Below are 12,289 nucleotides of genomic sequence, written 5' to 3' on the forward strand. Positions count from 1 at the left end.
CCCTAACCCTAACCCTAACCCTAACCCTAACCCTAACCCTAACCCTAACCCTAACCCTAACCCTAACCCTAACCCTAACCCTAACCCTAACCCTAACCCTAACCCTAACCCTAACCCTAACCCTAACCCTAACCCTAACTAACCCTAACCCTAACCCTAACTAACCCTAACTAACCCTAATCCGCAGTGGGAATGTCTTGGCAGCGGCACGGCGGCATCTCGGCCGGCCTGTCCTTTCTTAGTACGCCGAGCTTCGGCTCGGAGGGGAACGGATCGGGTCGGGCTCGTCGGGGTTCTGCTGTCCCTGTTGGGATGTTTCTTCCTACGGTAGGTGTTCTGCCGTGTCTCGGCTCCCGTGCGGCTCTCCGTACGGGATTCTTTGTTCCCGATTAGGTGCGTAACCCCGTTCCGTCGTCTTGGCGTTGATATTCTTGTTGTCGCCGCGTCGGCCTCTCGGCCGGCACGGTGTCGCTCGGTCATCTCGGGCAGAACCCTGATGAGCCTATAAAGGCGAAACAGGGCTGGCTGGGGATCCCCTCAGCCACTGTCGGTTCTGTCTTCGCCCCCGCTCCTCTCTCTGTTGCGACCATCCCTGCGCCAAAAAACGCTCGGTCGCTTCGCTCCCTCGCGTTTTTTGGGCGCCCTAACTAACCCTAACCCTAATCCTAATCCTAATCCTAACCCTAACCCTAACATCCACCAATATAACACGGGGTGCGGAAAGTACCACTGGACTCAGCACATCTGTGGCTATACACTGACCCCCCAAACAGCCAAAACTGAGACGGGCGGAGGTCAGCCTGACCTCCTGGCTGGGACGGGGCTAGGTCGGGAGGAGGCAATGTTTTCTGCCTAACAAGGTTATATAAGGTCAACGCAACGTTACATACATGTACTTGTAGTCGAACGGCATCATTCTCGTCCCCCAGCACAACTTTTGCCGGATCCGCCGCAAGTTCGAATACGTCGGGGCGTATTCATTTTTTCCCCTTTTCTACTGGGTCATCTTTTGCTATTGGGTAATACCTAAGGATAAGTTACAGCTCTTAAGCTCTTAATAGCTACAACCGATGGTATACAATGTATGTGCGCTGAACTTTTTGACTTTTCGTGCTTGTCTGAGCAAGGCGCATATGGTCTCGTTTCACAGGGACATCCAATCATATCAAACCATGGACATCGCCACCGAAAAAGTTGTCAGCTCACGCTGGCTCACGCCGTGCCAAGGTGTAGCTCACCTCACCTTAGGGCGTGGGACACGTACCTCACCTCACCTTACCGCACCCTGCGGCAGCACTACTTCTGACAAAGGGACGCGACGCGCGTGGCAACATTCCCACCGATACAAAACACGTCCCACGGTCAGAAGAGGGCTTGATCCAAACCTAGGCGAGTCGTGCGCTTCGTGGTGGACGTGACACGTGACCGGTTACGCCTTTGGAGCCGCGGCTGCCCAAGCCCACTTCTTTGGGCCGTGAAAACCATCACGTGATGTCTCCGGATCGTGCATGAGCCAAACCTTAACACTCCCCGGCGACCGCATGATAAACAACAAGAATAGATCTTGCGCTATCTCCCCGCAGCAGCACAACACCATGACACATCTTCGTGTCGCCACCCATCCACACCAAAGCACTGACGCCGGCATTCTTCACTCTGAATAAATCATGGCCTCCTTCTCGTTGACGACGACTGTGAAGCTCTCGAGCGGTGCGTACCAAGCCCCGCTTCCCCGCTTTTCGTTCATTTCTGGTTTCTACTGAACGCGACGCAGGGTATGAGATGCCTATACTGGGCCTTGGTGTATACCAGAACGACGATTGCGTACCAGCTTGCTTAGCAGCCCTCGAGCGTGGGTACAGGCCAGTGGCGATTGTCCGATCAGGAGTTCTGGTACTGATTCGCGAGCATCATAGGCACATAGACTCAGCGCGGATGTACCGAAACGAAGCGCAGGTAGGTCAGGCGGTCCGTCAAAGCGGCGTTCCGAGGGAAGAGATCTTCGTCAGTACGTCGTTCCGTCCCATCACGTAGTCCACGTTCTGACAAAGGTCCTCCCTAGCCACTAAGGTGTACGACCCTGAGCATGGTTACGAGAGCACGAAGAAGGCTGTACAGAGCTCCCTGTCCAACTTCAGATTCGGTATGATCCACTCATGACATTTGTCTCACGCCGCACACAGCTGACCCTGAATCTGCGCAGACTACATTGACCTGTACTTGATCCATAGCCCATTGTCCGGGAAGGAACGTCGGCTGGAGACATATCGCGCGCTTCTCGACCTGAAGAAAGAAGGCAAGATACGGACAGTCGGCGTCTCCAACTAGTGAGCAGGCCCATCGCTGGTGGTTCCCGTTCGCGGGCTGACCGGAACGCGCCCATAGCGGTCCCAAGCATCTAGACGAGATCAAAGCCGCTGGTCTTGAGGCACCGTCTGTGAACCAGGTTGAGGTAGGTGTCATTGAAGACATCACACACGCTGCGATTCATGCGTGATACGAACAGCTCCATCCGTTTTGCCAACAAAAACCGATCGTGGAGTACTGCGAAAAACATGGAATAGTCGTTCAGGCGTATTCACCCCTGGTCCGTGCTAAGCGCATGGATAACCCGATCCTCGTTGAGCTATCCAAGAAGGTATGCCGAGAGTCACGGTGGTATCACTTCGCGCGCTGACGTCGTATATTCAGTACAAAAAGGACCCGGCGCAAATCCTTATCCGGTGGTCGCTTCAGCACAAGTGAGTAATCGAATCGAATCGAATCGACACACCGCAGTCGTATCCTGATCCTCGAGAACAGCCTCGTCGTCCTGCCAAAATCTTCGCAGCCCTCACGCGTGGTCAGCAACGCCGAGGTCTTTGATTTCAACATCGACAAGGATGATTTGGAGAAATTGGATGCTCTTGACCAGGGCTCCAAGGGAGCAGTGACCTGGAACCCCGTCGATGCTGACTAGTTCTATGCACGATGTGATACATACAAAACATATCTTCCTGTACTTGCTACATATTGAAACGGACGAGGTAAATCACAAACCGGCCTCGCTCAAGCGGTAGCGCTCCGATCCCGCATGGAACGCCACATATCCGTGGCTGAAGGCCATATAGGCCTCCAGTGCTGGAGGAAAGGGCGCCAATATCTGTTGCGACCGCTCATGCGATATGGCTGTCTCGTCCGCGATCCTGCGAAGTGACTCGTTCTTCGAGATGCGATGGAGCCTGGCCGCGACAGAAACGTGGTTAACTGTCTCTCCGGCCAGCGCCTCCTTGAAGAAGGAGAAGACATCGCTGTGGGGATGAGCGATACGTTAATCGCCGTCGTCGTCGTGTGTGAGGCTTGCTGCGACTCACTTTCCGCAATTGAGATATACCATGATTTCGGGAATTGCCTGGACAAAGTTGGTGACCAGCATGTCCGAGGGGAATACGAAGAGGGCGTAAGCCTCCGATGCGCCTGACATAACTCGTGCAAAATACGGATACCGAACGGCGCCGGCGCGAAGCTAGGGAGAAAACGTTAGATACAATCAACACGAGAAATTGTTCAAGAGACTGACTGGCATGCCCTTGGTTCTGTTTTCAAGTAGCAGCGCAGTCATCAGATTTAAAGTGGAGGTGACTATGATATTCGCAGTAACCGGCGGATAGCGCTGCGGTATCTCGCGAATGAACTCGTCCACGCAACGGAGGGTGGGATCGCGTTGTTCTTGACCCAGAACGAAGCGCGTGTTGAAATCATCAAGTCCGGCCGTATCGTCCGAGTAGGTGTCGTCGAGGTAGATCAGCAACACGGTGTACACACAGACGAAGATCTGCGTCTCGAGCGGAATGTGCCCATACGCCTTGCTGGCTATCCACACGGATGCCTCAACGTAGGGCGCGACGCTGTGCGAGCCAGATAAGGGGCATCGGCGGCGGACGAGATCTTCACGGGTGAGGCGATCGAATTCTTGGTCGTAGTCTACTTTGGGATATGGGACCTGGCACCTTGCAAGGAAGGCCCGGATCGTCGCACAGACCTCGTCAAGGTCCACATACTGGGCAGTTGACCGTGTCAGAGTAGGTTGTAGGGAGGTGATACGCAGCAACTGACGTCGTTGGTACCTGTGACGGACAAGACGTTGGTAGTACTGGGAGGTACGGTCTTGGTCGCGGTGCTTCGATGAGGCATCTTGTTGGGTAATCCTTGGGGTCTCGGTCGTGGATAGCATCGTCCAAAGGACTGCCTTTAAATACCAATTTGCCGTTGAATCACGATGCCGGTCGGCGCAGAAAAGTGAGGTGACGGCGTAAACAGTACGCCTGTGACGGTGCAAAGCTGCGAAAAAAAAAATGAGCATGGGAGCTTCCTCCGCATACCAGAGAAGGCCACAGGAGAATGGTATAGGAAAGTTTGCTCCCTGAACCACGACCGTCAGTAGCTTTTCTGCGGATGTAAATAGTTTCCGCTCTCACTCACATCATGCTACATCACGAGGAATCGGCAGGGCACATGGACCGATGGCCCGCCCAGGCAAGAGAGCATCCGATGTGGTCGTATCGTTCCGTGTATGCCTCCGCATGTTCTCAACTGTGTGATAACAGTACGTAACGGACAGTTCCAACTCATCAAGTTCTCGTCGCAAGCTGCGACGCCGTAGACAATGATAGATTGTTTCATATGTCCCGGCTCAAGATGGTGATAAGAAAACGTCGTTACTAGTGCGCTGATTATACCATCGCCCAGCCGTAGGCCCGGCGCTGTTTCGAGTCTTGACCAGGACTACCAATGTTGCCAACCGAAAAAGTTGACTGCAGACTACGTACGACTGAGAGAAGGAAAGAGAGACGTCCGGACCCTAACCCGAAGACTGATCCGAAGACGAGCGCCGACGAAGTCGCGAAAAACGGAACGCGTCGCTCGTCATTGGCCTTCGCATCGAGTTGGTAGCGCCCGGCGGTGGACTCGGCCCTTCGTCGCCCCTACTTTTCTCAGTTCTCTACGACGCCCGACTCATGGCGATGTCTACCATGCTTGTGAAGCACCTACTTCGCTCGTCTGCCCCGGCGCGCGTCGTGCGCACTGTTCGTGCAGGACGGCGGGTCACAGTATTGAAGATTCCGGCAAGACGTTACGCGACGCAACCTCCTGAAAAGCCTTCGAGCCCGCCCGCCGTGCCGCCTGCAGAACCTACTGGTCGGGCGGGTGCCTCGCCGCTCACGCCGTTCTTGCGGCGGCATCCATGGGCGATGACCGTGTTCCTCGGCTTCACGCGTCTTCTGGGGTACAGCAACCCGCGGCAGGTCGCGGCGCGGAGATCGCTCGCACTTTACGAGACCTTATGCGTGCCTCGAGCGGAGGATGAGCTGGAGTTCTGGAGACGAGGTGAGACTTGTGACTCTCGTGCTTGGCTTTCGTCGCGCATATACTCAACCTGACCATCTCAGAATGCGATCTCCCTCCGACCTTCCAATCATGGTTTACCATTACCAATCTCCACGTTTGGGTGAGCTCTAATCCTGTCGGAAGGCTATTGTCTTGTGAACCGACCACGATTCCCAGCTCTTGACCACACGTCTTCGTGCGCTACCTAAAAGTCAAGCCGAGGCGCATATACAGGTACCTTTTTACGTCATCCGGCTGGTCGACATTCGTGGAGCGATACTGACTTCGTGACTAGGGTTTGATCGACCACTTCTTTCTGGACGTCGAAGACCGAATACGAGCCGTACTACAACCGAAGTCCTTCGAAGGAGATGAGCCGGAACAGTCAGCTGAAGGTACGTTAACCCCGCCCATCTTTGTCACCTTCACGCTCATGTCGACGTCATGGCTTAGTTCCCGAGGTGGTCCCGACGAGCACCGACTCACCGTCCTCGCGGGTACCATTGAGAGCAAGCGGTACATCGCGCTCTTCTGGTTGAGCGACGCTAAATATAGCCCCTACAGGTTTCTATCACGACCCGCGAAAGCTTCAAACAGAAAACACAAATGGGCGGAAGAGGAAGGACGCTCCTGTATGTTCCGAAGGCGCGTCTCTCAATGACTCGTCGTAATCACCGTCTCCTACCTAGGAAAGTCTTGTTTCACGACAAATGAAGATCCTGCGTGAACAATGGGCTGGCTTGGGTATGGCCTTTGATGTAGCGCTGATCAAGGGCGACGCGGAAATGGCAGGAGCGGTCAGTGACTACAGTCCTTGTTGTCATCCTGAACATACCGTCATGGTTTTGATAGGTGTGGCGAAACCTGCTTGGCGCTCGTGGTGCCCGAGGCATCGCTTTACCGACAACCGCGACAGGTGCCTCGCAGGAACCTGCGCCAACACGAACACATGTACGTCCTCGGCGTTGCACGTAACGTTTCTGTGCTCATACTGCTTGAACCAGACTCAGAGCAACTCTCCCTTGAATGTTGCTAGCACTACGTTGACGTCGACACCATCCGCAAAAACATCAGGTAAGGCATTCACCCGCTCTCAGTTCCTGCAGTGCCCTGTAACGGTTGCGCACGTTTCCAGATGCAAATTTTAGGCGGTCGATTAACCTCGTTGGCGGATCAACGACGGCCGTGCGCCTGGTCGACAATGCGCCTGGTGGCGTGGACGCCGCTGAAATGCGCGACGACGGAAGTGGTGTCCGCGATTATACCCCCAGCGAGGTGTGTCTGTGGCTCTCTCTCTCTCTCCTCTTCCTGCGCACTCATTCTCGGATTATCCGACTTGAGGCGGACAAATATGTGTCCTACCCCGAGTTGATGGCGACCATCGTTGCGTATATTCGTCGCGAGGTGCACCGGCTGGAGCAGCTTTCAGACGACGATATCCTCGGTCAGAAGGTGAGATCGCCCAATCCAGCTTGTAAACGCGGGTTCGTTGACTCGGCGTGGTAGATTATGAAGAACGATCGGGTCGCGGGGAGAGAGGTTGCCGTCGTCGATGATAGATTGTTGTTTGGGCCTCTGAGGCATTAGACGTGCCATGTTATTAAGAGAGATGGCGGACGGAAGATAGTATCGATCTCGACTTTAATTGCCGCACGCGCCAGTAATGCAGACCTGCATTGTTTTCCGCTTCCACGAATGGTGGGATCGCCGTCACCCTAGGGGTACGGAGACGGACATTGATGCAGTCCGAACTGTCTTAACCCATACCTCTAAGAGGCTAAGTTAGCCTAAGTGGGTGACTGAGGTACGGGTATAGCTTGGAGCGGTTGCTTCGTGCGCTGATGAGGTCCGAAATTCTGATCCGTCCCTCGCGATGGATAGCATAGCCCACCTATTTTCAGTTTCGAGAGTCAAGATTACAGAGATGGGTGTACCACTGAATGACTGCATCCCAGCGATAATGCCAAGTAACAGAATATTATGCTAGATAATGTACTTGGTTGACGACCGTTTTAGGTCAAAGCAGGCCCCACATCTACAATCATATGAAAGCAAATGCATATGTACCGCGGGCGAGGACGTGACGGTATATACGTTTACGATCAATGCCATATCGATAGTCTTGCGAATTGCACAACGATGCCTCCAGCCCGAGTGTCAGTGATGGAGGATGTCGAAACCATGCAAGCACTACGTGGTTGACGACAAAATGAGTTCAATTCAGGAAGAGAGTTGTGCGGACTCGGATGAGGCGCCCCAAGCCTTCAAAACGTCGTGACTGAACGCGAGCACCCGTGCGAGCAGATCTGACCGAGCCGGGAGGACAGCTCCTGAGCGCTCGGTCTTGCTCGAGGGCAGCTATCCCAGCACATGGTTATCAGGGTCCATAGACCGTCAGAGATGAGGTTGCCATGCGGCGACGGCCGAAAGGGGCGGCTGGGCCTGTCGCCAGCCACCACACGAGTCACGACCGCGAATCCGTTTGCAACTTCCGCAAAGGGCGCTTGTCCTGTGTATGCCTGGTCGTACGTTAGTAAAGAGCGGCTATCGGTGGAGCGAGCTTGTTACGCACCTCAAGACATACACATCCGAAGGAGTACACGTCGCTCTCAAGCGAGCGAACGACGCGGTCACCTATCAAGAGCTCAGGTGCGTTCCACCTGGCTGAGCCGTCAGCGATGCTGATGGTGTTCGCCATACCAGCAGACAGACTGGCTAGGCCGAAGTCCGCCAACACAGCTTCGTCACGGTCATTGACGAGGATGTTCACCTGGTGCAATGTAGATCAAGTCGTAGTCAGGACTGGCAAACGACGTGTACTGACGCATCGCAAGTCACCGTGGACGACACTTTGAGAATGGAGGTATTCCAAACCCCGAGTAGCATGAAATAGCTGTAGGAACCTTAGATGGATATTCAGGGCCACGGAAAAGAATGAGGCTGCTGACCAGCTCGTTTATCTTTCTCGAGGAACATCGTTTTGTGCCAATATAACTTAAAAGGTTGGAGTTTTGCATCCACGGGGAGACCATGCAGAGGCGAGTTGGGAACGTATCCTTATCGACGCCAAGGAAAGGAAGCACATGTTGATGACTCAACGCTTTCCATACGAAAATCTCGCGATGGAAACGCTGAGTGTGAAAAGAGTCAGACACGCGTCGGAAAGGATATCGGGATAGATGCTAACCTTGTCCAACGCGGTAGAGTCATGTCCCGGGAGAAACTCTCTGAAGCGTTTCAGCGCTACCTCCTTCCCTCGATGCGTGGCTTTGAAAATGTCTGCGAAACCTCCTGCGTAGACGGGCTCTGGGGACACATCGTTCACATCATGGACCAGAAGACTGGACGGAATCCAGTTGAACTTGTGCGTCAACCGGACGAGGAGCTTGATAAGGGTCTTGCGCAAAACCAAGTCTTTGCCGTTTACAGCAACCGAAGTTGCGAGTTCCTGCACAGTGTCAGACCGGCATCTTCATTAACGAGTTGAGAATTGTCACCCACGTTCTGTACGTGGTCAATGAGGCACAGAGCATCTCGACGCGAGATGGTTAGAGTCATCTTGGGTGTGTCTGCTTCGGATGAGTTGTTTATTACTTTGTCCTCTGAGCTTGGTTGCGTCTCAACAACATATGCTACGCCCCTATGCGGAGGGAAGTGCTTCTCCAATGTCCAAGATTCCTCGCTTGTGATACCTGAGTTGGGGTTCAGTTGCAATGCACAGCGGTCGTCCTCGACGTTGTGAGCGGCTCACCGATGGTCTCGTCGTCGTCGGCGTCATGAATATCAAGCGCATATTCATAAGGACTTCGTTCGCCCATACCATTCATCGCCAACGTCCTCAAGAAGGGATCTCTGGGAGTATGCAGTACGCTATTTGAAAAGCGGGCGAAGCTGCCCATGCTTGTCAATACCATGCCAGCCCCGTGCAATAAGCGGTGACTTACTCTTCCATCGCGACGACGCCTTGTGGCTGGACTACGTCTTCGATTGACCACGTTTCTATATTCAAAAAACTGTAGAGGTTTCTCGGCTTCGCTTGCAAACGCCTTCTCCCCGTAGTCGCATACTTTGTCTTGCCACGCAGCTCGGCAACCGAATTCGTCCTTGGATTCACCGTCGCAGTGATCGGCAAGCTCGTTGTGCCTGTCCTTTGACACCTCAGTACCACGTCGTTGAACACCACCAACCACACGTCCTTATTTCCCCTCACCGGGCTGAATCCACCGCCTTGCAGGACATTCTTAAACGACTTCTTTCCCTTGATCTTCCCGTTCGAGACCGGCCACGACGAGAAAGTAGGGGCCGCCCCGGTGCCCAAGATCTGGCGCTCCTCGACAAGCAATCGGCTCGGCTTCGGCAGCGCGAGCTCCTTCACCTTTTCGACTCCCTCGATCCGCGCCCACACGTCGTGCGTCTTGTCCTGCTCCTCCTTCTGGACCTTCTCGTCCTCTATGCTCCGCACGATCGCCTCCACTTCGGCCACCATTTGCAGCGTTCTCTCGTACTCGAACGTGGACGGGTCCGTATGGAAGAGCAGATTCTGGAATAGGTGAGGGTAATCGAACAGCCGCTGGAACGGCTTGGACAGGGAAATCGCGAGCCCGGTCTCTCCCTTAGCTGCCGCGGTGAGCTCAAGCTCCTGCAGCAGGCCGCACATGCGCAGCCACTCATCCGTGTTCTGCTTATGAGACTTTTTGGAGGCGGCCGCAGTGAAAAGCGCGTCGTCGACCTGTTCGAGGGCGCGCTCCAGGTGCAAAACATACGTCGCGTACCTGTGCAATACATGCAACTACCGCAAAAAATCAGGTATGAGCATCCTAGCGTTTGCGATTGGGACTCAGAGTCGACGCATACTCACATGTGCATCGAACACGTCCGCCAACGATCGCACGAGCGGATATTGATCTTCATACCGCGCCCTCAAGCTCTTGCTCAAAATCTCGTGTCCATCATAAATCGCAGCCTCGATCACCTCAAGGCACTTCCGCAGGTCTTCCGGCAGCTGCCCGGGCGGCAAGTCCGCCACCTCAGGCAGTCCCCTCGCGTTGCTTCGCTTGAACTTGCGAAACACCTTCGACGCCGACGTATTCGTCGTGCTCGCGGATATGTTGCGCTCTAGTGGCGGTGGGGGCGGCGAGGCGGGCTCGTCGACAAACGACCGCCGGCCGAGTGATTGCGTCGACCCGCGCAGGTCGTACGCGCAGGCTGGTGGGGGCAGCGAGTGATGCGAGCGCAAGGGAAAGGGCGACGCGTCCCTGCTGCCGCGGGTTGAGGTCGACGACCGAGTTGCGGTTGTCCCATGCGACGAGCGTGGATGATTGAGTTTGCCGATTTGTGCCCCTGCCCCGGACCCGACACCAGATGGTGTGCTTGCCGCGCTCCGAATGCGACCGACGATGTAGGAGTACGGCTTGCCCATACGGTCCGCGCTCTCGTCTTCTACGTCTGAACCGAGGCTCTCGCCATCGACTTTGGCCAGCGTCCGGTGACTGTTGCTGTTACGGAGGGCCCTGCCGTCGGTGTCGTCTCGCTGGCCGGAAGTACCAGACCATCGAGACGAGATGCAGCGCGAAACGATGGGAATGTGGTCAATCGAATCACGGGGAGAATCGACGCGCGCTTGGGTGGGGTGGAATCGGGGCATAACGATGTAGTCGCCGTGTTCGGTCTGCTGAGCGCCGGGCAAACCGAGAGGAGAAAGCGGAGAGGAGGCGAAGTGGGGATGCAGGAGCGGGTCTATAAAGGAATCTTTCAGCTTTTCAAGCTCGAGCACATATCTGTCGCATCATGGCAGCACATCAGATTGTGAATTCGGCTTGCAAAGAGAAGAACGCTGAAGCAGACATACCGTTCTTCGCTCGCTACGATCTCCCAGAGCAACTCTTGCCGTGTCCGTTCGCGCGGGTTTAGGTTACTTACAAGGTCCTCCCTCACGCCTTCACACCAGGTACTCGCAGGCAAGACCCAATCCGAGCTGTCCGTCGTCTGCGAACAGGGACTGCCTGACCGGACTGAAGCTCTGTCCATGTTGGGAAGGGGGATAGTCGGGGGGAACGCTAGGTGTACGGTGCTTGGGGAGGCTTTGGAGCGACGCCTCGGCCAAGTTCAAGGTGTACGAGGAAGTGCGTACCCGGGTCGAAACAGCGTTACAGCGCGAAGCTGTTGACGGGAACATCGTCAAGTCACACGAACAACTGCCATCGCGGTCCAGGTGACGGTCATCGCATAGCAGCATAAGTTGATAGTAGAAATCCTGAGATGTTTTAGCGAGAAGGCAGTGAATTATCAAGAGAGGTGAAGACCAGGTCGCCGGGCAATCGCCGTACACTGCCATTTTGGCCTCACGTGGAAGCCAGCTGAACGCGACGGGGTACATCCGTTGTCCAGCTGAATCACAGAGTTACTAGCCAATCCCCTCAGTGTGGCGCCATTACAATTGATGTCCTGCCTCGTAACTGAAGGAATCGAGTTAGGCATGCATTATCAGGGTTTTGTTATTCCGACTCCCCCGAAGGAGGGAGTTGGTTTTTGCGCATGGGCCTCGTCACAGTGACAGGGATGTGACCCCAGCCAAAACGTGACAAAAGCGTGATAAAGCGTGATTATCCGCGAATATCGGACGGACGAGCGCTAGTTTTAGATGGGACGCAGCAGCGTGACATAGTAGGTGTGGGATCGCTTACATCATGTGATAGTATCAGTTCCGAATGTTATCCGTCGGTTTGCCGAGTTGCCGAAGTTAGCGCTGACTTGATAACAATCAGTTACGTAATCGTATGGTCTACTGCGCTTTGGTTTCTCTGCGTAATGACAATTGCCGCATTTGGGTGGATTTTTGGGCGCTTATACGATAAGATAAGATAATAACTCCATACACACTGGCCGATCGATCGCCGATCGATCGTTATCCGGCCCGATCAAC

General features: G+C 54.7%; 4 protein-coding genes across 4 annotated transcripts; 2 read left to right on the plus strand and 2 right to left on the minus strand.

The window, feature by feature from the left end:
- Positions 1-1,617: 1,617 nt before the first annotated feature.
- On the plus strand, positions 1,618-3,035 carry PUNSTDRAFT_93130 (Aldo/keto reductase). The gene is made up of 9 exons (XM_007388477.1): positions 1,618-1,710; positions 1,775-1,862; positions 1,917-2,008; positions 2,063-2,143; positions 2,204-2,327; positions 2,386-2,452; positions 2,507-2,638; positions 2,692-2,741; positions 2,803-3,035. The coding sequence occupies exons 1-9, from the start codon at positions 1,668-1,670 to the stop codon at positions 2,957-2,959; spliced, it is 834 nt and encodes a 277-aa protein (XP_007388539.1). The 5' UTR covers positions 1,618-1,667; the 3' UTR covers positions 2,960-3,035.
- Positions 3,032-4,173, minus strand: PUNSTDRAFT_138799 (terpenoid synthase; the record flags this gene model as incomplete). The annotated part of the gene is made up of 4 exons (XM_007388478.1): positions 3,032-3,290; positions 3,354-3,505; positions 3,560-4,039; positions 4,096-4,173. 4 exons carry the CDS (start codon positions 4,171-4,173, stop codon positions 3,032-3,034), a joined length of 969 nt encoding a protein of 322 aa, XP_007388540.1.
- Positions 4,174-5,012: 839 nt separating this feature from the next.
- On the plus strand, positions 5,013-6,954 carry PUNSTDRAFT_138800 (uncharacterized protein; the record flags this gene model as incomplete). Its single annotated transcript, XM_007388479.1, has 12 exons — positions 5,013-5,367; positions 5,430-5,488; positions 5,545-5,601; positions 5,663-5,762; positions 5,821-5,883; positions 5,932-5,999; positions 6,057-6,164; positions 6,220-6,318; positions 6,372-6,441; positions 6,503-6,642; positions 6,709-6,819; positions 6,874-6,954. The coding sequence occupies 12 exons, from the start codon at positions 5,013-5,015 to the stop codon at positions 6,952-6,954; spliced, it is 1,311 nt and encodes a 436-aa protein (XP_007388541.1).
- Positions 6,955-7,587: 633 nt separating this feature from the next.
- Positions 7,588-11,394, minus strand: PUNSTDRAFT_138801 (Dbl domain-containing protein; the record flags this gene model as incomplete). Its single annotated transcript, XM_007388480.1, has 10 exons — positions 7,588-7,725; positions 7,836-7,886; positions 7,940-8,137; positions 8,478-8,498; positions 8,555-8,815; positions 8,869-9,059; positions 9,119-9,258; positions 9,312-10,156; positions 10,226-11,144; positions 11,216-11,394. The coding sequence occupies 10 exons, from the start codon at positions 11,392-11,394 to the stop codon at positions 7,588-7,590; spliced, it is 2,943 nt and encodes a 980-aa protein (XP_007388542.1).
- Positions 11,395-12,289: the final 895 nt, after the last annotated feature.

The sequence above is a fragment of the Punctularia strigosozonata genome, assembly GCF_000264995.1.
Source record: "Punctularia strigosozonata HHB-11173 SS5 unplaced genomic scaffold PUNSTscaffold_19, whole genome shotgun sequence".
In the NCBI taxonomy this organism is placed as follows: domain Eukaryota; kingdom Fungi; phylum Basidiomycota; class Agaricomycetes; order Corticiales; family Punctulariaceae; genus Punctularia; species Punctularia strigosozonata.

Excerpts from the sequence above, each read along its gene's own strand:
- PUNSTDRAFT_93130 (XM_007388477.1), top strand. The coding sequence starts at position 1,668 with ATGGCCTCCTTCTCGTTGACGACGACTGTGAAGCTCTCGAGCG. Across the intron at positions 2,009-2,062 it reads GAGGGAAGAGATCTTCGTCA|CCACTAAGGTGTACGACCCT; the intron begins GTACGTCGTTCC and ends GGTCCTCCCTAG. Across the intron at positions 2,144-2,203 it reads CCTGTCCAACTTCAGATTCG|ACTACATTGACCTGTACTTG; the intron begins GTATGATCCACT and ends GAATCTGCGCAG.